General features: G+C 58.6%; 6 protein-coding genes across 6 annotated transcripts; 3 read left to right on the top strand and 3 right to left on the bottom strand.

Annotated features, from left to right (window-relative positions):
- Nucleotides 1–1,065: 1,065 nt before the first annotated feature.
- On the top strand, nt 1,066–3,578 carry ColSpa_05426 (ATP-dependent RNA helicase dbp-4; the record flags this gene model as incomplete). Its single annotated transcript, XM_049271638.1, has 2 exons — nt 1,066–1,203; nt 1,287–3,578. The coding sequence occupies 2 exons, from the start codon at nt 1,066–1,068 to the stop codon at nt 3,576–3,578; spliced, it is 2,430 nt and encodes an 809-aa protein (XP_049127595.1).
- A 379-nt stretch (nt 3,579–3,957) lies between these two features.
- On the bottom strand, nt 3,958–5,898 carry ColSpa_05427 (uncharacterized protein; the record flags this gene model as incomplete). The annotated part of the gene is made up of 1 exon (XM_049271639.1): nt 3,958–5,898. The coding sequence occupies one exon, from the start codon at nt 5,896–5,898 to the stop codon at nt 3,958–3,960; it is 1,941 nt and encodes a 646-aa protein (XP_049127596.1).
- Nucleotides 5,899–10,210: 4,312 nt separating this feature from the next.
- Nucleotides 10,211–11,583, top strand: ColSpa_05428 (UDP-glucose 6-dehydrogenase; the record flags this gene model as incomplete). Its single annotated transcript, XM_049271640.1, has 4 exons — nt 10,211–10,239; nt 10,382–10,640; nt 10,892–11,126; nt 11,180–11,583. 4 exons carry the CDS (start codon nt 10,211–10,213, stop codon nt 11,581–11,583), a joined length of 927 nt encoding a protein of 308 aa, XP_049127597.1.
- ColSpa_05429 (uncharacterized protein) lies at nt 10,260–11,140 on the bottom strand (the record flags this gene model as incomplete). Its single annotated transcript, XM_049271641.1, has 2 exons — nt 10,260–10,657; nt 10,888–11,140. 2 exons carry the CDS (start codon nt 11,138–11,140, stop codon nt 10,260–10,262), a joined length of 651 nt encoding a protein of 216 aa, XP_049127598.1.
- A 232-nt stretch (nt 11,584–11,815) lies between the features above and the next one.
- Nucleotides 11,816–12,873, bottom strand: ColSpa_05430 (putative ran guanine nucleotide release factor; the record flags this gene model as incomplete). The annotated part of the gene is made up of 2 exons (XM_049271642.1): nt 11,816–12,070; nt 12,133–12,873. 2 exons carry the CDS (start codon nt 12,871–12,873, stop codon nt 11,816–11,818), a joined length of 996 nt encoding a protein of 331 aa, XP_049127599.1.
- Nucleotides 12,874–16,772: 3,899 nt separating this feature from the next.
- On the top strand, nt 16,773–22,414 carry ColSpa_05431 (NF-kappa-B inhibitor alpha; the record flags this gene model as incomplete). Its single annotated transcript, XM_049271643.1, has 2 exons — nt 16,773–18,801; nt 18,876–22,414. 2 exons carry the CDS (start codon nt 16,773–16,775, stop codon nt 22,412–22,414), a joined length of 5,568 nt encoding a protein of 1,855 aa, XP_049127600.1.
- Nucleotides 22,415–22,761: the final 347 nt, after the last annotated feature.

The following is a 22,761-nucleotide window of genomic DNA, read 5'->3' on the forward strand; positions in this document are numbered from 1 at the left end:
GTATCTCTATGATATGACCGTTATTATATATCTATCAGACCATTCAGAGCATTGAAGATCTTCCGTGTTTCCCGTACACTTTGGAAGTGAATGAAAGTGAATGCTAGTTGTTAGTCCGGCCAAACGTTCGCCTTTCTCCAGTTCCTTCCGAGGCCTTGTTCGAATGCCGATCACCAACGCTAGATCGAATTGGTGGATAGAGTCCCTAGATCCATCAGCCTCCGTCAGGCACTATCATTCCGGATCATGCACGAACCGAACGTGCGGCTACTTTAGCGCTTAGCATTCCTACCACCAAAAACCATAACCTTTACACTAAACGTTGCAAGAACCAGATGGCTGAAGGATGTTTTGTAATTGTCAAACTTGTCGCGATTGAGTTCCTGCAGATATGGCGCCTCACCCTCTCACTGTGGACCTTAGGCGGCTGGGAATCGAGTCACGATTACCGCATGGCAATCCTGTCATGACTCGATTGACGCTTAGAGGCGGTGGAAGATCGAAACTAACAGACAGGTCTCAAAAATTTGAAGCCGGTCTGGGTGCAGCTGTCGTATGTTGTGGTTGTAGACGGGCAAAGTGTTGACAGTCATTGTGAATTAAAGCAGACGCCTGTTGACTATCTACAGCGTATTAGTGAGAGGGATAGCGGTTAATAGCAAGGCACAAATGACAAGCCGAGTACCAGACACCCCATTGCCCTTCCCTTCTTCTCTGCTGCATTCTTAACCATCCTTTTCTTTAATTCTGTGACCTCCTGTAGATACCGGGGCGACAAGACACTATCAAGTGGCTTCTGTCAACCGAGGGTTCAGATTGTGCTGTGGAAGCTGTCTCGGCTTCACTTGCAGGTTGACGAGGAACTTGAGTGAACACCTGGCGCCAGCCGTGACATGGGCTCTCGGCTTCACTACCCCACCACGGCGCCCCCTATCGCCGAATGCCGAGCTTTCTTCTCCACCGCAGCAGCGAGACGCCAAAAAATTTACCAGCGCCGCCTCCAGAGAAACTTTGGGAATCCGACGAATACCAATATCGTGTGACCTCGACACATACCGCGCGAAAATGGCTACCCCCACGAAGGCTCCCGCAAAGGGACCCGGGAAGAAGCAGCCCAAGACCCTCAAGAGGGATACGAAACTCGAAAAGCGCAAGCAGCAACTGCAGACCATCGAACAACTCGAGAAGGCCGTCGCCGACTTTGTAAGTGTGCACCTTTCGCAGCCTTCCGTGCTTGAAGCTTCCCGTGCGATCGATGGCTTTACTGACCGCGCCTGCGCCAACAGGACCCCAAGAGCGAATACAAAAACTTCTCCGACCTCCCCCTCTGCGAAGCGACCAAAAGCGGCCTGGACAAATCCCACTTCGAGACCCTCACCGACATCCAGTCCCGCGCCGTGCCCCTCGCCCTCAAGGGCTCCGACATCCTCGGCGCCGCCAAGACGGGCAGCGGCAAGACGCTGGCCTTCGTCATCCCCGTCCTGGAGAAGCTCTACCGCGCGCGATGGACTGAATACGATGGCCTCGGCGCCCTCATCATCTCCCCAACCCGCGAGCTGGCCGCCCAGATCTTCGAGGTCCTGCGCAAGGTCGGCCGCAACCACAACTTCTCGGCCGGCCTGGTCATCGGCGGCAAGAGCCTGAAAGAGGAAGCCGAGCGCCTGTCCAAGATGAACATCCTCGTCTGCACGCCGGGCCGTATGCTGCAGCACCTCGACCAGACAGCGGGGTTCGACGTGGATAACCTGCAGATCCTGGTGCTGGACGAGGCCGATCGCATCATGGACATGGGCTTCCAGTCGGCCGTCGACGCATTGGTCGAGCATCTCCCCGCCACGAGGCAGACGCTGCTCTTCAGCGCGACGCAAAGCAAGAAGATCTCCGACCTGGCACGTCTGAGTCTCAAGGACCCCGAATACGTCTCGGTGCACGAGGAATCGACGCCCAAGAACCTGCAGCAGCACTACATCATCACACCGCTACACGAGAAACTCGACACCCTTTTCGGCTTCATCAAAGCGAACCTGCGGAGCAAGATCATCGTCTTCTTCTCCTCGGGCAAGCAGGTCCGCTTCGCCTACGAGAGCATGAGGCACCTGCAGCCCGGTATCCCCCTGCTGCATCTGCTGGGCAAGCAGAAGCAGCTGCAGCGTATGGAGATCACGAAGCGCTTCGCCGACGCCAACCACTCGTGTCTGTTTGCCACCGACGTCGTGGCCCGTGGTGTCGACTTCCCCGCCGTCGACTGGGTCGTCCAGGTCGACTGCCCTGAAGACGCCGACACCTACATCCACCGCGTCGGCCGGACGGCGCGGTACGAGCGGAACGGCAAGGCGGTGCTCTTCATGGACCCAAGCGAGGAGGCAGGCATGCTCAAGCGTCTCGAGGCGAAGAAGGTGCCCATCCAGAAGATCACCGTCAAGGAGAGCAAGAAGAAGAGCATCACGAACCAGCTGCAAAGCATGTGCTTCCAGAACCCGGATCTCAAGTACCTCGGCCAAAAGGCCTTCATCAGCTACGTCCGCTCGGTCTACCTGCAGAAGGACAAGGAGGTTTTCAAGTTCGACAAGCTCGACCTCGACGCCTACGCCGCCAGCCTCGGACTCCCCGGAGCGCCGCAGATCAAGCTGCGCAAGGGCGAGGACATCAAGAAGGTCAAGAACGCGCCGCGCAAGGGCATGTCGAGCGACGAGGATTCCGACGAGGAGGACCCGGACGCGCCCAAGAAGCCCAAGAAGCCCGAGGTCAGGACAAAGTACGACCGCATGTTCGAGCGTACGAACCAGGACGTCCTGTCTGGCCACTACACCAAGCTCGTGGCGAACGGCGACGAAGTCACGGGCGGCACGGGAGCCGCGGCCGGCGGCGGCGACGACAACGACGACTTTTTGTCCGTCAAGCGCGTCCTCGGCAACGACGAGCTCGACGCCGAATCCGCCAACGCGCCCGGCTCCAAGGCCAAGGTCATCTCCTACGGCGACCAGCAGTTCATCGTCGACTCGAAGCGCCGCGAGAAGGCGCTGCAGTCCAAGAAGAAGATGCTCAAGTTCAAGGGCCGCGGGCAGAAGCTCGTCTTCGACGAGGACGGCAACGCGCACCAGATCTACGAGCTGCAGAACGAGGATGACTTCGTCAAGGAGGGCCCCGCGGAGGAGCTGCGGCAAAAGTTCGTCACGAACGAGGCGGCGCGCGTCAAGGAGGCCGACATCGACGATAAGGCGGCCGCCAAGGAGCGCCTCAAGGAGAAGAGGCTCAAGCGCAAGGCGAGGGAGGCCGAGGAGCGCGGCGAGGGGGCGCCCAGGCTCGTCGAGGGCCCGCAGGTGGCTGGCGGCGACGACGAAGGCGAGGACCCCCTGGCGCTGCTGCGGTCGCTGCCGATCGCCGGCGGGGCGGGCGGCGACAGCGGCAGCGAGGACGAGAGGCCCAAGAAGAAGCCCAAGAAGTGGTTCCAGGACGACTCGGACGAGGAGAGGGAGAAGAAGAAGAAGGCCAAGAAGGGCGGCAAGGTGCTCGAAATCGACCGCGAGCCCGAGACGTTGGAGGACCTCGAGGCCCTGGCTTCCGGATTGTTGAACTAGATAGATACCCCACACGGAGGCGGAACAAAAAAGTAATTGTCATTTTTGGGAGCAACTTTGGGATGCATCAGTCACTGTCATCAGGAAAGCGAAATGTAGATAACGTTGTGCCTTTTAAAAAAACCGCTCTCTTTCCACCTAAGAACTGCCGCATTGAAAGAAGCCCAGGGGGGTATCGTCAACCCCGAACGCCAAAAAAAATGTGTTTTCATCCCTTTCTTCCCTAAATGCTGAAAACCGATTCTGGCGGGTCCGTCCATTGAGAGCCCACTCCAAAGTCCTGTTGAAGCCGAATGCAATGGCTGCTAACGCCCGATGCCAAATGAATATTACCGACCATGCCTCCTACCCTCTCCACCAGAGACGCGTGCGACGAAAATCAAGAGCGCTTCTCGCCGTAGAGGCGCGCTCTGTACAAGCACGTGTGGTCCGAACCATAGTTGCTGACCATCTGGAGGACAATCTGATCCGTAACAGCTCCCAGAGATACCAACTCGGGGCTGAGCTTGTGTACGTACACCCCATTCAGCGCGTCGCTGCTTTCGTACGTGAAGTGGCCGATCCTGACCCAGCCGTCGGAGAGAACGATCTTGCTGCTGGGGAAGTGAGCGGCAGCAAAGTCCTTGACACGGCTGCGAGTGTTGATCTCGGTAATGTAGGCCAACACATCGATTTCCTTGGGCCTGGCATTGGGGTCCAGCGTAGCACCGGGCAGGATGTGTTCGACCACGACGTGTTGCGGAATGATCTCGTGGCCAAGGAGGTAGCCGACACGGACACCAAGCTCTACTCCGCTCTTGTCGACGATCACCTTGCCGCACCAGCAGTCGCCTTCGTCCTCCCAGTTCCACAGAGTAGCGGATGCAGGCACGGGCTTCCGGTCTCGCTGCGTCCCCTTGAACCAGGTAGAACTCCAGATCTTTCCTTTGACAGGAGGGTCGTAATCGGGGGTAGTTGCCGAGTCATCAATGATGACACCAGTGTGACGGCCGAGGAAATTGACTTGGTGTCGGAGTTCCCGGTCCCAAGTGGCCCCGATCTTGCCTTGAGCGAGAGCCTCTAATCCAGCATTTGCAATTGCCTGGCGCACCATGCTGTCAACAACCTGGATCATTTCGGAACGAGAAACTCCGGCAGGCGGGGTTTTTTCCGAGGCGGACTTGACGGCGTCGTTGATGTAGTGCTCTAGCTTCTTCTGCAGCTCCTGGGCTTCGGCCTTGACCTCGTTACGGTGGATGGCAAACTCGCTCTTGAGATGGCGGATGAACTCATTACGCGTGACCACAACGTCCTTTGTCTCCTTGTCCTTGAACCGATCTTTGACGATTTTTTCGATCTTGTACTCGAGGTCCTTCCCGATCTTATCCGGAATGGACGTTGAAAAGGCGGGTTCGAGAATTTTGGCCACCTGCTTATCGTTCGTCCTAAGCCACTTCTCCCAAGACTTGTCGAACTTAGTTTGGGCAATGTTCTCAATCTCAGCGGCCGAGGGTCCGGGCGCCGCTGGAGACGCGGCACTCTGGTATACGGGATCCTTCTTGAGCCTGTCCCGGATTGCTCGCCAGTGCTCTTCCGAGATAAAGTGATAGCCGCCGTGACCTCTGTCCATGGTCAATATTTCGTTGTCGCTCTTCATCAGGTCACGCAAGGCATGCCAGAACTCTTCCCCTACGATAGGTCGCCCATGCTTGTCCAGTTTCATGTGGACAATTTTAGGCACAATCTCCTCCAGTCGTGATAATGAGCCACCGTGGAGTTTGCTGGCCTTGGCTAACTTTGTGAGTTCATATTCATGGTTGCGTTGTTGCCGGGTGAATTCCCTCTTGTCTTCGTCGCTGAACACCGTAGTCGGCCGCGACATCCACAACGGTACAAACTGCCCAAGATTGTGAGAGATATCTGATAAACCGTACCACTGGACGCCGCCCAGTCCTAGAGCGGGAGCCGATCTGAGCCCTGTCATGGCGCCCCATCCAAGAAGAGAGACAAGCAGGATACCGAGCAATGCCTTGATGTGCCATGAACGAGGCGAAAAAAGGAAGTTGAGAATGTCCACACAAGAATCGGCAAGCTTGAACAGAATCCACGTTGACCACGAGGACTCGCTCAAAGGAACCTGTTGCGGAGCTCCAATGGGATTATCATAGCCGTCAGAGTCTTCGTCTCTGGGAGGTGGGCTGTCCGGGCGAGGGGCGTGCGTCCAGCTGTACACCGTGTTATAGATTCGCGGCCACGCTTGCAAGCGAGCATTGCGCTCCTTCCGAAGAGCTTCCTGTTGCGCATTTTCTTGCTCCCGCTCTTGCCGGACCTTTTCTCGCATGTCAGAGTCAAACAGGCCCGACCCGCTCTGCCTGACTGCTGGGCGACTGTCCTTTTCCTCGATGAGACGTCTGGCTATAGAGGGCCGTATCGAGTGGTTCTCAATCCCTCCGGGACGCGGGGCTACGGCATTGATAAATGGCGGATCGTTCAGTAAACGGCGGGTTGGTGCCGATTTGCCGTTGACAGCGGGCCGTGGCATAAGTCGCTGGGCTGGGCCAGGGTCGGCTTGTTGCGGTGGTCGGCGGGGTGAGAGACGAGAACGAGATACAAAATCGAGATGGGACGGGTCTTTGATGACTTTGTTCGATGGACCTGTCAAACTTGGCCTGGCAGCAGACGTCTCCTCGTAGACATGGTTGACTGGGCGTGGCAAAATCGGGTCGGTACCCGGCGCGTCCTCAACAGCATGGTTTGATGGACGTGCTGAACTTGACCTGGTGGCCGGTGAAGGTGAAGCAGCATCCGCCGAGAGTTGACGCGACGTAGCATTGGAGCGAGATGATTCTCTAGTCATGGAGCGACGTGCAATAGACCGTGCCGGTGACTCGTATGGAGACTCACTCTGGATCCGGAAACGTTGCGCGGGTGGTGTACTGGGTGGCTCCGGCGGGGGTGGTCGTGTGGCGTTCTCTCTGGGCCAGTCTGGTGGTTCAGGCCGATGGACGACCTCACTGATGGGGTCTTGTACTGGTCCCCGTAACCGGTCGGCCTGGTTGCTACGTGGCGGCATCGATCGGAAAGGAGATTCTTCTACCTCCTCGGGCGAGCGGGGACGACGAGATGGAGGCGATCCGATGTCGGCTCCCCCAAATAGCGAGCTCTCCTGGCCAAAAGTGCGAATTGAGTCGGGCGTAGGCGTTGGCTCCGGAGGCTCTCTTGATCGCTGCCCCTGATGTTGCGAGCCAGACTCCTCGGAGATGGCGCGCGCAAAGACGGACCGCGAGCTGGCAGCCAGAAGAGTGCCTCTGGATGGAGAGAGACCTTGGCCGGTTGGAGCTGATGGCGCAAGGGCTTTTGCACCAGCTGCTTGTGTTAAAGGTTGCTGACGCGATGGACTCGGGCCTCGAGGGGGAACCACATCAGGTAAAACTCGTTGACGAGTGGCAGGTGCGGCTTGATGGAATATAGGACGTTCGACCGGCGGGGCTGAGACGGGATTTAGCAAGGGGCAAGGGAAGTGAGACCGTGGCAATGCCAGACGGGATGGGCCGCCGGTGGCTGCACTTACCGGTTCTGGCTGGAAACCGATTTCTTGATGGGCTCTGAACAAGGGTCGGATCCGGGGACGGGTCCCTCAGCGGATCGGGCGACTCGGACGATTCTCGTCCCGGGCCAAAGTCAGGCTCGAAGCCCGGGTCCGGGTCCGGACTAGGATCGGGAGCTGGCTGCGCTTTGCGTGCAGGTCTCGACTGTGGGATTGGCTTAGGACTCGGTGAGTTCATAGGTGGTGGGTGGTCGCTTTTGACGCTTCTGCTGCGCTCACTACGGCCGTCAACATCATCAATGTCGTCGTCTTCTTCGTCATCATCGTCGTCGTCCGGATCTCCGGGATCATCAGGGTCGTCGCTGTCGTGAAGTGTTTCCTTGATGATCGCCTGCAGATCACGCCTCTGACCTCGTCGGGTATTGCGCAAAGCAGTCGACGGTGCAGACCCATATGATGTGTCCAGTCGCGAAGCCAGCGGAGGCAGGTTGGATGTGACGGCAGCACCGCCTCGTGATATGATGGACATATCATCGTCGTCGCCACGGACTCTTCGTTTTGGAGGCATCTTGGCGCAACGTGACGGATAAAGGTCTGCAAGATTGATGAGCGGGGTGATGGGACGAAAGGTTGAGTATTTTATGAGAAATACTCAACCCCGCAAGATGGGTAAGGTCTTGAGATGGGATGAGGAAGGAGATGAGTGAATCTGATGCAAGGTGGGATGAAGGAGGAAGAGAGGGGGTGAGAAGGGCAAGGTAGTCTGAGATCATGAGAAATTCACACAGATAAGGCTCGGCTTACAGACGGCAGGCGCGATGAGAAAGAGCATTTGGGAAAGGAAGGAGGGATGAATGACGAGACTGACAAGACTCAACTCACATTAGTATTGTTTGGGTGGACATGCACTATATTGTAAAGAGTCCGAGTAAAGCTGTTTGTTGCACTTCGAGGGTCTTTGTATCGTCAACAATGGGAGATGTAAATGGTCATGAAGGCTATGTTAGGCGACAATGGAGGCGGTGACCAAAGGAAGAGGTGCGAAAGGATTGCGGTGAGGTCGATGGGGGGTATTGAATGCGCCTCTGTGACAGCTGCAGGTAAACGGTTGCGGGAACTCAAAACCCCAAGGCGTGAATCACTTGAAGTGAAGCTATTCCAGAGCGTCTGCCCCGCCGGATCGGGAAGGGAGGGAGGCGGTTGTCAACAAAGATCGGAGGAGCGGTCCCTGGCCGCAACGACCATCTTTGCCTGGCACAAGTCGCGCCCACACGCGCGCGTCGGATGGATGAATGGGGAGGGGAATAAGAAAGAATGCGGGCTGCCGTTGCAGGGTCGGCGGGTCAATTGGGTTGTCGGGTGTGTAGAGCAACAGCCCGCGACAGCAAAGAGGCAAGGCAAGGGGGCGTTTCGAGGGGTTGTTGAGTCTTTGTTCTGGTCTTGAAAGCGTTCGCCTCGGGGAGCATCGCACCTTTGGAATGTTTTCGCGACGGACGGTCTGCCACCGCCAACCGCCAATGCAACCGCCAGCCGGGGCCGGGTGCACGGACCAGAAGCGTGTCCGTTGCCCACGCGCCTTGGTGCCCGCGCTGCGGCGGTCGACCAGCTTTACGCGCCGCGCAAGTCTAAGCCCTTACATAAGCGCAAACCTTAGGTAAGCCATCTCCGACCGGCTTGCGACCACGTGACCTTCTCTAGACGAACGAACGAGTCGATATGGACTTATCAACCTGAGGCCTCATTTCTCGAGCTGAAATCTAGACCAACATGGAGGTACGTCACAGACTGATCCACGTTGTTTTCCAGCCCCACCTCCATTTGTCGACCCATCCTGGAGAGAGAGAGAGAGAGAGAGAGAGAGGTCCATCATTTCGATTACTGACAGGACAGACTTGTTTTACTCTGCCATTGAAATCGCGCAGGTGCCCTGGAGGCACGATGTACACAAACGCTCTATGCGCCCAGACTCGGCTCGGCCAGCACTGCTGGTGCAGAGCAGAAGCATTGATGGCAACTCGGAGAGTAACGCCTGCGCTCAAGCCTGGGCTTTGATCTTGAATTCGAGTCGACAGCGGTCCACATAGGAACCCAGGCGATGCTCGTCTTCTTGGGGAAAACACTCATTCGCAATGACAAGCATGCAGGCTGCAGCATTCGCTGGCGCACGCATGGAAAGCTCTGGCAGGGCAAGGGACCGTACCCAGACAGGCTTGCTTGACTGGTCGGCTTATTGCATCGTCGGTCCAACAAACAGCGAAGACTAGCCGCAAAGATGGCTGATGACCAACATGGCTGGAACCGCGGCGAACAAACACCCCACCAAGTGGCATGCCCATCATCCATCACCCCCCCAATCGGTCCCGCCATCCGACTCGTCTGAACGACTGGTCAGAACACGATGCATACCGGTACCGTACCTTACAATAGGTGGTCCCCCGTATTCACCACAAACCCACGTGAAAGCGCGGAAGCAGCCAAGCGTCGAGAGTCGAGAGCTGAGAGGGACCTTGTCGGCCCGTCCGCAGTCCTGAAGATCAGGATCCACGGCACCGCCATCCCCGGTCGTTGCGAGTTTCAAAGTGGCCGCCGTCACCAAGCGCACCACCGTTTGAGGCTTGATGAAATTACTGAGCTCCGCAGCCAGCCACAGGCCCTGAAATTGGTGCCACCCCCGCTGCGAGACCCCGCCATCGCCTCCAATTTGGACCGCCAGATTGGCCGTTGCGAGATCGCCCCAGATGCACCAAGGAACACCCGCCGACTTGACTGGACGCACACCACTCGCAGCCAGGCCGAGCCAATTTCTCACCCACTCACCATCCAAGGCGGAACGTTACAGACAGACGACCCCGTTTACTCTTGTGTTATTGCGACCGTCGCTCCCACCATTGCATTGCACCTCTGGTCCCGTCACCAGATATATATCCCGCTTGTCCCGTCTCGTATTCAAGCTCTCTCTCCCGCAACCAAAGAACAGTCTTGCGCTCCTTCAACCCGCCAGCTTGATACCCCGTCGGATCGCATCCCTTGACTTTTCGCCGTCCCCCATCCCCCAAATACCCCTCACCTCAGCTAGTTGCGATCGACACCTGCAAATTTCTTCACAATGGCCGTTGGAACTGTCTTGGTTACCGGGTAAGCCACCGTCCCCCCAGCTACACCACCACGGGCTCTGGCAGCCCAGCTGCCGTCCACGAGCTACTCCCGCTGTCATGGCGCTGCTGGCGCAACACTACGAACCGCGCGATGGCTAACCGCGCGTCTTGGTGGCTTGCAGTGGTACCGGCTACATTGGCTCCTTCACCTCCCTCACCCTGCTCCAGAACGGCTACGATGTGGTCATTGTCGACAGCCTCTACAACTCGTCCAAGGTCGCCGTCGACCGCATCGAGCTCCTGAGCGGCAAGCGCCCCCACTTCTACCAGGTCGACATTACCGACAAGGCCGGCCTCGATGCCATCTTCAAGAAGCACCCCGAGATCGACAGCGTCATCCACTTCGCCGCCCTCAAGGTAGACTCCCTCCTCCGCTCTCCCGTGTTCTTCGGCGAAAACTAATGCGCCGCACGTAGGCTGTCGGCGAGTCGGGCGAGATTCCCCTCGAGTACTACCGCGTCAACGTTGGCGGCACCGTCGCCCTGCTTCAGGCCATGACGGACAACAATGTGCCCAACATTGTCTTCTCCTCCTCCGCAACCGTCTACGGCGATGCCACCCGCTTCGAGAACATGATCCCCATCCCCGAGCACTGCCCCATTGGCCCGACCAACACCTACGGCCACACCAAGGCCTTTGTCGAGCAGATCATCACCGACCACATCCAGGCCGAGCGCAACAAGCTCAAGAAGGCCAGCAAGCCCTTTGAGCACTTCAACGGCGCTCTCCTGAGATACTTCAACCCCTGCGGTGCTCACCCTTCCGGCCTCATGGGCGAGGACCCCCAGGGTGTCCCTTACAACCTGCTGCCTCTGCTTGGCAAGGTCGCGACGGGCGAGCGCGAGAAGCTGCTCGTTTTCGGTGACGGTATGTACACACATGGGCAGACAGCATTGAGGAATTCGCACTAACAAGACCAGACTACGCCTCAAGAGACGGCACCGCCATCCGCGACTACATCCACGTCGTGGACCTGGCCAAGGGTCACTTGGCCGCGCTCAACTACCTCCGCGAGAACAAGCCCGGCGTCAAGGCCTGGAACCTGGGTTCCGGCCGCGGCAGCACCGTCTTCGAGATAATCAAGGCCTTCAGCCACGTCGTCGGCCGAGACCTCCCCTACGAGGTTGTTCCCAGACGCCAGGGTGACGTGCTGGATCTCACGGCCAACCCCACCCTGGCCAACAAGGAGCTCAGCTGGAAGACGGAGAAGACGTTGGAGGAGGCCTGCGAGGACCTCTGGCGCTGGGTCAGCAACAACCCCAAGGGCTACCGTCAGGACCCTCCCCCCGAGCTCCTCGCCAACGCCAAGCCTACCAGCGGTTGAAGAGGGGAATATGAGAACCACATCGCTGTGTCGGCCACATCTTGCAGAAAGTTTGAGTGGTCCATTATAGACGATAGAATTAGTGCGATTCGCAGCGAAAGCCATGATACGACGTCCATCCTATAGAGCATATTTTAATGGAAAAAGAAGAAAAAAAGTTGAAGATTTCTAAAAAATCCGCATCGCCCGAATCGCTACTTGCTTATTTGCTCTAAAATACAGTCGCAGCCACTCATTCGTGCTTGAGGAGCAGCTTGCCCGTCGTCTTGCGGCTCTCAATGTCGGCGTGTGCCGACTTGGCGTCCTGCAGCGGGTAAACCTTGTGGATGGCGATCTCGAGCTTGCCCGAGGTGATCATGTCGAACAGCTCGGTGCTGTACTTCTCCAGCTCCTCCCTCGTGGCGGTGTAGTTGTTCACCACGGGGCGCGTGAGCTTCAAGTTCTTGTGGACGAGCTTGAAGATGTCCAACGGCGGCACGGCGCCGGACTGTCTCATGTTAGCAACCCATCACTCGCTCCGCCAATGAATCGGTCCAAGGGGGAACTCACCGCGTTGCCAAAGACGACCACCCGGCCCTTGCGCGCCGCCATTTCTAAATCGCTGTCAAAGGTCGCCTTGCCGACGCCGTCAAAGATGGCGTCGACGCCGTGGCCGCCCGTAATCTTCTTGACCTCCTCGACGAGGTTCTGCGAGTGCGAGTTGATGACCCACTCGGCGCCGTTCTTCTTGGCGAGGGCGCACTTGTCGTCGGTGCTGGTCGTGCCAATGACCTTTGCGCCGACGGCGCGGAGCATCTGCACGAGCAGCAGGCCGACGCCGCCGGCGGCCGCGTGGACGAGGACCCAGTCGCCGGGCTTCACCTCGCCGGCCTCGTGGATAAAGGTCCAGGCCGTCAGCCCCTGCAGCAGGGCGGCGGCGGCCTTTTCGGTGGACAGGCCGTCAGGGATGCGGAGGAGCTGGGCGGCGGGGACGGCGGAGTAGGCGGCGTAGGAGCCAAAGTTGCCCATGTAGACGACGCGGTCGCCGGGCGAGAAGCCGGCGACGGAGGGGTGGGCGGAGACGACGGTGCCGGCGCCCTCGCGGCCGAGGGTGATGGGCAGCGGGGCCTTGTAGAGGCCCGTGCGGAAGTAGGTGTCGATGAAGTTAATGCCGGCGTAGGCGTTGCGGACGAGGACCTGGCCCTCGGCAGGGGTGGGCACGGGGAGGTCGGGGTGGTGTTCGAGGACCTCGATGCCGCCGTTGCGGGAGATTCGGATGCCGTTCATGGTCTGCGGGATGGAGGACGCCATTGTGAAGTGAGGGGCCGGGGAGAGGGATTGGCGGAGGGGTGGCGAGGTGTGGAATGGGCGGCGGGGTGACTGTGAGGTTCGTGATGCGACGAAGGGGAGTGGTACTTGGCGACGGCGGGGTGGGATGATGCGGGCTTGGGTCGAGGGGAAGAGTCTTGGGAGTCTTGTCAAGGTTGATGAGGCAGGTCTCGAGACAATGGAGGGGATGGACATTGGTTAAGACTGGAAGTGAGCTCTGTAAATTTATGGTGATGGGGGGTTTTCTGCTCGATACCTGCTTCCGATGCGGCGCTTTGGGGGGGGAGTGCAGTTTGTCAGCTTTCCAGGTGAGGGGTCCTGCGAATGCGTGATTGCAAATGTTGCATTGGCGCCCGCGCGGGAGCTGAGATGGGGTGAGATCCTCGGGCAGAGAAGCCGGAGGCGGGGCATTCCGAATGTTCGGCTGGCGGGTGAGGGGGCGGGGTGAGTGGCGGTTCCGAAGACCGGAACGACGTGATGCAATTCATAAGCATAGCATTGAAGAAACGCTTCCATCTTGGCACTGAGCGTCTCATCCTCAATGTGTCAGGTTAAAATGTCCTCGACAGGCGATATTACATGATGAGAGTGCAGGGCGTGGGTGATGATTCCATCTCACCATGAGGCTCTTTCAAGCATTGCCGCTTAAGTGATGTGCACCCGGCAGCCGAGAGAACATCTCACCTGCTCCGACCAACAATGTGGTGTTGACGATGGGAAGCCTTGATGATTTGAACACAAGGCGTACTTTGTTACCATTGATGAGCTTGGCCGCGGCCTCACTTTGGGCCACGCCCTCGCCTGGGTCAATCTCTACTCAACTAGGTAGGCACGTTGACTGTCTTCCGTCATCCCATTGAAACAGTTCAATGCAAGAAAGACGTGCAGCCAACCGCCGGTTTGCAGCGTCAGCCTCGTGGGCGGTCTCAGACCATGAAGTTTGTGCTCGGGGCACTTCTCAGGGCCACCTCAGCCAATGGCTTGCGCTGCAAACCCTTGCGAGTCCGATGATGGTCGTCGAGTGCGTGCAAGCCACCCAACTTGGCACGAACCGATGGTCGCGGCGGGGGGGATGCGTCTCCTGGCCGAGCAGAGACGAAAAGACCAGATCTGGATGGTCCCTCGGGGGGGCCCCCTTTACCTACCCCAACACATCATCAGGCCAAGTCGCCAAGTTCTCACGCTCGACACGGCGACGCTGGCATTGCGTGGTACGGGTAGAGGTGCGCCAGTGATTCGGGTGTTGGAGACATCGCCGAGTAAGCGAACCAGCATGTTCCCTCCCGGGTTCGACGGCATTGGAAGCTAGTCAGTCGCCAAGCTCCACGTTGAGGGCGGGCAGCAATGCGCATCGGGGCCCTCGGATGATCGCCAGTCAGTTTGGAGTTTGGAGTTTCTTCCCGCGATGGCAAGGTAGATATCCTTTTTCGTTTCCGTTACCGGTCCCCCAGCTTCTCCTCCGAGCCGTTCGTATTTTTCACGATGCCACAATGGCCACGATGGCTGCCAGCGTCACGGCTTGAACCGGTAATACCCCCAAAAGACCTTGGTCGCAATCAATGGCGTCCGCGATTGAGGCTCAGCCGTCTTGGCTTCTGCGCTTCTGCGGCCATGCGCTGTCATGGGCGCAGCGTTTCGCGTGCCGTGCGCTGTTTCCCGTGGCAATGATTCGGTCAATGGCGCATGCATTACGCCCACGGATCTGCCCTGGCCACGTAAGGAAATCCACGAAGGGAAGGCCAGTAGAAGCACTGGGGTCTGCTTCTACGGCGCCGTGTGTGCGCCGGTGCCATGCAGAAGAAGGGGAAGAAGAAGGGAAGCCAAAGCGGGAAAGGCGCATCGCACACCTGTCGGGCGGAGAGAGAGAGAGAGAGAGAGAGAGAGGTACGTATCCTTGCATGCCCAGCGCCGTTTGCCGATTCTCCCAGGGGTCAGGGGTCGTTGCAACGTGTGTCTGCTGTCTCTAGTTTTTTAGTCTTCTTATTTCTCCGCCTTCCATCAGGCGAGCAGACCAGAAACTTTGGCCTTTCCCCAGAAGTCCAGAAGTCGGAGGAGGTTGGTCTTGGGCCCCCATCAAGCACTCCAGAAGCTTCGCTGGGCGTTTTCGGCATGCCACTTGGACAACACATGCCTCGAGATATTCGACAGACGTTCCTCGGCGATTTCAACGAGACGGTGACGCGGGATTGGGTTGCCAAACATAAATGAAGCATTGTTCTACCTGAATAGACTCCTCAGGTATGGTCGACCTGGGCTGGGCTACTGACCCTGCCGAGGTATTAAGCTCTTGAGGGCATTCGGACACTTCCAACGGCCCTTCGTCGACCGCGGTTCGCGAAACACGTCTCCCATTCTTCACGTCTTCCCCTGCTCCACTCCCTCTTTGCCATCGCCTCCGCCCTACCTTACATCGTCCTTCGCAGCTTCAAGCTCTCTGCGAGACCCCACTTCGTCCGGCTTCCCTTCCACGCCGCCAGGGATCGCCGTTCGTGTCCGCGTATGCCCTGCCACGGCGCCGCCACGCTCGCGTTCCCTCCATTGGGTGTTCGGCTCAACACTGATACGCGTGGCTCTAAACCCCCGTCATCCAACAAGCTTAAACAAGGGACTGGCTGGCCGTCAAAAAGGCTTGTCGCACCGAGTGGCCTCCTGACTTATTCTCTCTATTTTCCTTTTCTTTTTCCGGTTTATCCTTTTGGGCCTCGTACTATGTAGAGTGCGGCGGCTGTTGTTCCAGAGTCTCTGCCGCCGTCGTTAATCACATCTCCACTTCCAAAGGGGGGATACCCCCAGCTATCTATCCGTAAGCTTTCTTCACCGCGAAAATCCCCCTGAGCTGCGGCACCCGCGCCGCCGTCGGTCCCGGAGGGCATCTTCACGACCAAGACCGACGCTGTTTATCGGATCGACGTCACGGCCCTGGTCCACTGTCGTCCGACCTCGAGACCCAGCCACCCCTTCTTAGCTTGCTAGGGGAGCCGTCAAACTTCCTAGCCCCCGTTGTGACATCCTACCATTAAGGGACCAGAAGCGGCCAGGCAAAAAGCGACAGGGTCGAACAGACGAAAACCGCGTGCTCCACCGCGCTGAAACACGACGCATGGTCGCCACAGCACTCGAGGACCTCAGGATACCTAAACCACAGCTTGCCTTACACGCTCTTCTTCGCCGACTCGTTGACCTTTCCCAGAGTCTCTACCAAGTCACTGCTCGTTTCTTTCGTTGTTTTTCTTCCCTCTTCCACACAGCTACGGACAGCAGGCTGGCTGCTGCTATCGCTGCCGAGGAACTGTGCGTCTGCTCTCCGATCACACAAACCATCGTTCCCCTCGCGTCCGCAGTCACTCCGTCCCGTCTGGCCCTATTTCCACCAGCGCGGCTGCGTCGACTGCGCCGAACCTCCGCGGACCCAAGCAGAAAAGCTTCCTGGACCGACTGACCGATCGAACGAAACGAACGCACCTGATCTCATCCTCCTCCGTCTTTCTCGTCTTTTTCCCCCCCTGGACACAACCCGCGCCTCTCCTTTCGTCATCCTACCTTGGGCCGCGTTGATCCTGGATGCTTGTCTTCAGCTCCGTTCATGCCATTCCCCCTACCGTCGCAACCGGGCCTTGGGCCGTCTTTGCCGCTGTCCCTCTGCCGTTGAGCGTGCAACAATCTTCAGACGAAAACGAAACCTTGCGCCGCACGTCTCCTCTTTCCTCTTGCTCTCATCTCACTTAGCCTAGCCTTGCCTCACACTACATCGACCTCGTCTCACGGGGCTGCTCGCCCATTGCTCACTCTCATCCCTTTTCCCTTCTCGCTTCACAACGGCAGCTCACCGCTGTCACATCGCTAAACTGTCTCCCTACCTGTCCTCGCCCCCCGGCTCCCCGATGCCGACCCCGCCGACCGAGGATGACCGCCAAAGGCGGATCATCCAGTTCGCCGAGGAATGGGGCCTCGAGCCTCCGCCGTCCCCGACGCCACTGACGCGGCCCTCAAGTCCTCCCAGCTTCCGGACCCCGGAGGACGACTTAAAGGCTGAGGAGCTGCTGAAGCGGAAGCAAATGTCCCACGGCCGGAATGACTCCACTACTAACCTGCGCCGTGCCTTCACGTCCAAGAAGAAGACGTGGGATTACAAGATCGTATTTGACGCCCTCGACAAGCACGTCGCCGACCGCGGATCCCCCGGCGTCGCCGAGGCTCTCATCGGGCTGCTCGTCCTATCTGGCGGTGATGTCAACATGGCCCAAAAGGCCAAGACGAGCATCCTGCCCCGCCGTAAGAGTCTCGATAGCTTTGGCGAACGCAGCAAGCTGTTGCAACATGCCATCCACAACGGCCAGATCGACATGGTTCGGGTCCTGCTGCCTCACGCCGACACACTCGCCTTAGACGCCTCATTACCGCTGGCCATGCACGCGGAAAACGTCGAGGTTGTCGAGCTTCTCCTTCGCTATGGTGCAGGGGTGGCCCACAGCCCCGAAGCCCAGGACGCATTCCGCCAAGCGTGTGCATCGGGCGGCCAGGCCGACCTGGTCGGGATGGTCCTGCGATCTGACGGCCGGCCGCCGACGACCTGGCTCTCTCAGTGCATGGTGGACGCAACGAAAGCAGGATGCCTGGACACGGTTGTCCAGCTCAGTCGGTCAAACGCCGATGGCGATTTCAACCAAGCCGAGGCGCTCAAAGTTGCAATCAGTCAGGGACGGCACGACATCGCTCTCGCGATTCTCATGGGCAACCACCCACCCAAACGCCCGGGGCTGGATGAGGCATTCTCGCAACTGCTGGACCACCCTTCCATGAACCCCAGAGACAAGCTCGCGGTCGCGGAGCTGCTACTCTGCGCTGGCACGGACGGCGATGCGCCCGCCATGGCCCTAATTCACGCGGCCGCCGCCGAGTTTCAAGACATGGTCAGTCTCTTGGTCAAGTATGGCGTGTCTATTGAGTACCAGGATGCCATGGCCGTCCGGAAAGCCGTTCAGAACGGGCGGGTGGACGTTGCATACACAATCCTCAGTGGCACATCGGAACTCAGTGCAACGCATGCCTCTGAATGTGTCGAGCTGATCCCCAAAAACATGGCTGTGGAAAGCCGCCGGTTATTACTAGATCTGCTATTACGAAGAGGAGCGAGCGGAACGGCGCTCCACGACATGCTCATCGAGGCGGCGGAAGCAGGCGACGTTGACTCGGCCAAGCTCCTCCTCACACCTGTGTTCCCGGGAGGCCTGCCGATTTCCGACCATGACGTGAAAAAGGGGCCGAGGTCCATGGTCTACGACCGCCATCAAACAGCATCCGTCGACCACAAGGGAGGTCTGGCTCTGCAAATCGCCGTCATGAGGAGTGATGTCGCCATGACGAAGGAGATCTTGATGAGCAAGCCTCCCAGTGAAACCCTTGCCCAGATCTTTCCTCTCACCAAGACCCTGTCTCGCAGAAACAGGTATCGCATGGTGGAATGTTTCCTCACGAGCGGCCTGGCCGGCCCAATTGTTCATGACGCGTTACAGGAAGCCATCGACGAGGAGCCGCCCCACCGGGACGAGGATCTCATAGGGCTGTTCCTCAAGTACAACACCGACATCAACACAAACGAGGGCTCGGCATTGGTCGCAGCAGTGGCGCAAAAGGACGTGAGACTTTTGAATGCGCTGCTCAAAAAGAATGTCACGCCACAGACTGCCGCTAGCGTGTTGCCCAGGATCATCGGGACTCAGGATGCGAAGGCGAGGTTGGACATGGCGACCCTGTTGCTGACATCGGTATCGGGCCTTGACCCGGCCAAAGTCTCTCAGGCGATGCTCAGCGCATTGAACTACCGGCCAGCAGACTTGAAGCTTTTGCAGGTGCTGCTAGTGCAGGGTAAAGCCGATGTCAATGTTGACAACGGCATCGCCATGGCCTCGGGTAAGTGAGCTTTCGTCGACACGGCGATCAAGAGCTAATGCGTTTTACAGCAATACACAGCCATGATCCCCCAGTCCTGGAGGCCCTGCTGACACACGGCAAAGCCACGCCTGCCACGGCCAGCCGGGCCATCAATGAGTTTGGACAGCTGATGTTCTCAGACACCAAGGCCGAAAAGCTCGAGATCCTGTTGCAAAAGACAAGAGAGAAAGCCCCGTTCAATGACGTGCTCGTCAAGGAGGTCCACGCCTTGCTCCAGACGCTGCCCGAGCACCGGCAACTATCCATCGTCAAGATCCTTCTCGGGGCGGGTGCAGACGTCAATTCCCACAACGCCGCCGCTCTCTGCCACGCTGTGGCCGCCAGTGACACGCAGATTACCGATCTTCTCTTCGCGGCCCGACCCAACCCGGCGTCACTCGCTTCGGCTCTCCCCCATGCGCTGCGAATCGCTGACCCGATGGATCGACTTGAGTTCTCGCAAAAGCTTCTCGACGCCGGTGCGCCTAGCGCCGAGGCGAACCGGGCTTTGGGCTTTGCCATCAACACTTACACCAACGACATCCCTTTGCTCCGCACACTTGCAATGAAGGCTAACACGAGCGACGGAGAAGCTCTGGTTTCAGCAGTGAAAAAGGAGCGCCCCGACATTGTGGAACTAGTGTTGCAGCAAAAGCACCCAATCCCTGTGTTGAACGATGCCTTTGCAGAGGCTGCCTTATTGGCTAACAGAGAAGCGAGAGCAGCGATCTGTGAGATATTGTTGCACCACGGTGCGTCGGGCTCTGTGCTCTCAGATGCTCTCCTTGCTGCGGCGGCGGATGGCGACTTGGTTTTGGGTAACCTCCTAGTGAGCAATGGCGCTCAGATTGACGAGGAGGCCATTGTCGAGGCATGTCGGTCTGGTGCAGCTGACGTTCTTCACATGCTTCTAAGTGGCAGCACCACACCGAAAAAGTCGACGATCGAGAGGGGGTTCCAGGCCGCCACCGAGGTCGGAAATCTGAAGACGCGCGCCGCCATCCTGGAACCACTTTTGGTCTACGGAGTAGACGGCGAAGCCCTCCACGCACAGCTCGCGTCCTCGGTAAGGTTCGGCGAAGAAGGCGACGACCTGGTCAAAATCCTGCTAGAAGCCGGCGCGGACCCGAACTACAACAAGGGCGAGGCAATTTGGGCGGCTACGAGGAGTGCCTACCTGAGCAGTCTGAAAATGATGCTGGGCTTGGCCGACCTCGGCACGCGCCTGGTGAGTAAGCCGTCGGTTGCCTCACTCAGGGGGTCTAACAAGAAGAAGCAACATAAGCCTTCACCCTCGACCCTCAACAGAGCTCTGCGGGCCGCATGGAAGCTCAGCCGCGAGACTCGGTCGTCTGCGATCGATATGCTGTTCCGGGCGGGTCTGCCTATTTCGGACGACCTCCACGTCGTGCTGAACAACGCCGTCAACGAGGAGGAGGTCGACCTCAAGATCATTAGGCAACTGCTTCGATACGGCGCCTCACCGATCGCGAACGACTGCCAGACCCTCGTCGATGCCACCAGAAGAGCTCTCGTGAAACCGCTTGCCTTCATGCTCGAGTCAAAGATCTTGTCAGCAGACCTCAACCTTGCCATCAGGGAGGGTTTCACCAAGGAGAACACTGAAATGTGGTTTACAGAGGCTGGTTTCAGCATTTTGCACAGCTTCCTGCAAAAGGGCGCTCACGGTGATGGTCTCAGCTCAGTTCTCACCCAGGTCGTCGACCTACCGCTCTCAGAAAGCGAGCCCGACAGCCTCGCGTTGGCTAACGGCTTCGTAGACGTCCTCCTCGACCACAAGGTTGACGTCAACTACGCCGACGGAAAGCTGCTGCAGTCTGCCGCCGCCGCCTGCAACTCCTTCCTGGTCAAGCGGCTACTAGAGAAGAAGCCGAACACGGAGTCCATATCGCGCTCGTTTTACCGCATCTTTGACAACCCCGCTTCGGAAGACGAGGCGCTGGAACTAATCACAATGTTTACTGAATACGCTGACGGGGAGACGAGGCTGGACGTCATGTACACGCCGCCTGAGTCGATGCCCCTGCTGTTCCTCGCCGTGCAGCAACACCCGCGGTCGATTCGGATCTTCAAGGCCCTTCTGGACGCCGGGTACTACTACGATCAGATGATGCCCTACAAGGTCATGGAGGACCTCGAGGAGGAACCCATCACGCTCATGATGTGGGCCCTGCTGCAGCCGCAAAAGAAGGTCAGCAGTGGCATCATTCAGATGCTCATCGAGACGGGCGCCAAGGTCAACTTCGAGTCGCGGGTATCACAGAGCACGCCCCTTACGCTGGCGATTCGAAACCGTCGACCGGATGTAGTCAAGATGCTGCTGCTGGAGGGCGCCGAGGTGGATGTGTGTGATGTTAAGGGGAACACGCCGCTGACACTGTCGACCGAGATTGGAGGGGAGACGGCAATCAAGATGATGTCGAATCTCCTGGCTGCCGGAGCTTCGCGAAACGACGGATCACTTCACAACTCAGCGCGCGAACTCAACCTAGCCGCCTGCCAGGTGTTGGTGCAATACGGACACGAGCCCGACTTCCCCAGCACCCTCCACGGCGGCCGAAGCGCGCTGGGCGAGCTCTGCCGGCATTGCGCAGACTCTGGCGAGCTCACCGCAGCGCGCCAGAAACTGATGGAACGGGTCATCAACTTCCTCATCGAGGCCGGCTCCGACATCACCTTGCGATCAGAAGGAAAGTCCATCCTCCTCCTTGCCCTGGAATCCGGCGACCCCGTCGTCACCAGCCGAACGCTCCTCAAAGCAGGCATGTGGAAGCACATCAACAAGAAGTTCAACCACTACTCGGACGGCAAGATGACCTACTCCCCGACAATGTACGTGACCCACGTCCTCTCCAAGTCGGACCACAAAGACGCCCTCATCAAGCTCCTCCGCGCCAACCGCGCCGAGGACGTCTACTACGCCAACATGGGCCCCCAGCCCGACGGCGCCGTCGGCATGCCCGAAGACATTGAGATGCAGGAACGCACCCGCCGCGCGCGCCTCGACCGCATCAACCTCGAGCAGGAAGACCACGTGCTCTCGATCGCGCGGAACCAGGAGCTCGCCACGGTGCAGGCGCAGATCTGGTCCGCGCAGGCGGAGCTCGAGGACTCGCGCCGCAGGCGCATCCAGCAGGACGAGCTCGTCGCGCTCAACGAACGCGCGCGGGTCGAGGAGGACCACTTCGCGGCCGCGATGCGGCGGAAGCTTAACGAGCGCAACGCGGACCTCGAGCATCAGGTCGCGCTGACGGAGGCGACCATCACGCGGGCGCGCGCCGTGGACCTGGCCGAGTCGGACCTGACGATGGCGCGGCAGACGATGATGCTCGAGTGGGAGAAGCAGATGGCGACGGAGAAGGTGGACCACGCCAAGGCGCTCAGCGCCATCCGGATCGCCGAGAGGGAGGACGTCGATCGGATGGACCGAGACCAGGAGGATCGGTTCCGGGCGCGGCTGGCGGAGCAGAGGAGGCTTGTGGACGGGCAGAGCCACCTGGCGGGTCAGCTTGCCGGGGCCGGGGTTAATGGGAGGAGACAGATTGGATATATCACGGGGGAGATTAATTGAGCGACCGGGTCGCCTTTTCGGAAGTAGATTTTCTTTTCTCTTTTTTTTTTTTTGGTTTGTTGTCACGTCTTTCAACTGGAAAAGTTAGACCGGAAGGACTGGGAGGGCGGGACGGCGTTGGTGGCTTGTCTGTTTTGGTTGGCGGGCTTGGTCGGTTTGCTTGTGGCTACAACGGCTTTGGATCGAAAAGGGCATATCGAAGCGAGTAATGAAATCATTCCGTTCCTATATTGCACCCTCTCCTTGACAGAGATGACGGATGTATTGCTCGAATGAGAAAAGCTTGCGGGGGAACGGCTACGTTAACCCTGATATCCTCCTCCTGGGCCACTTCTGGCCCCCGAGTA

The sequence above is a fragment of the Colletotrichum spaethianum genome (genome assembly GCF_022836535.1).
Source record: "Colletotrichum spaethianum MAFF 239500 DNA, contig12, whole genome shotgun sequence".
Taxonomy (NCBI): Eukaryota; Fungi; Ascomycota; class Sordariomycetes; order Glomerellales; family Glomerellaceae; genus Colletotrichum; species Colletotrichum spaethianum.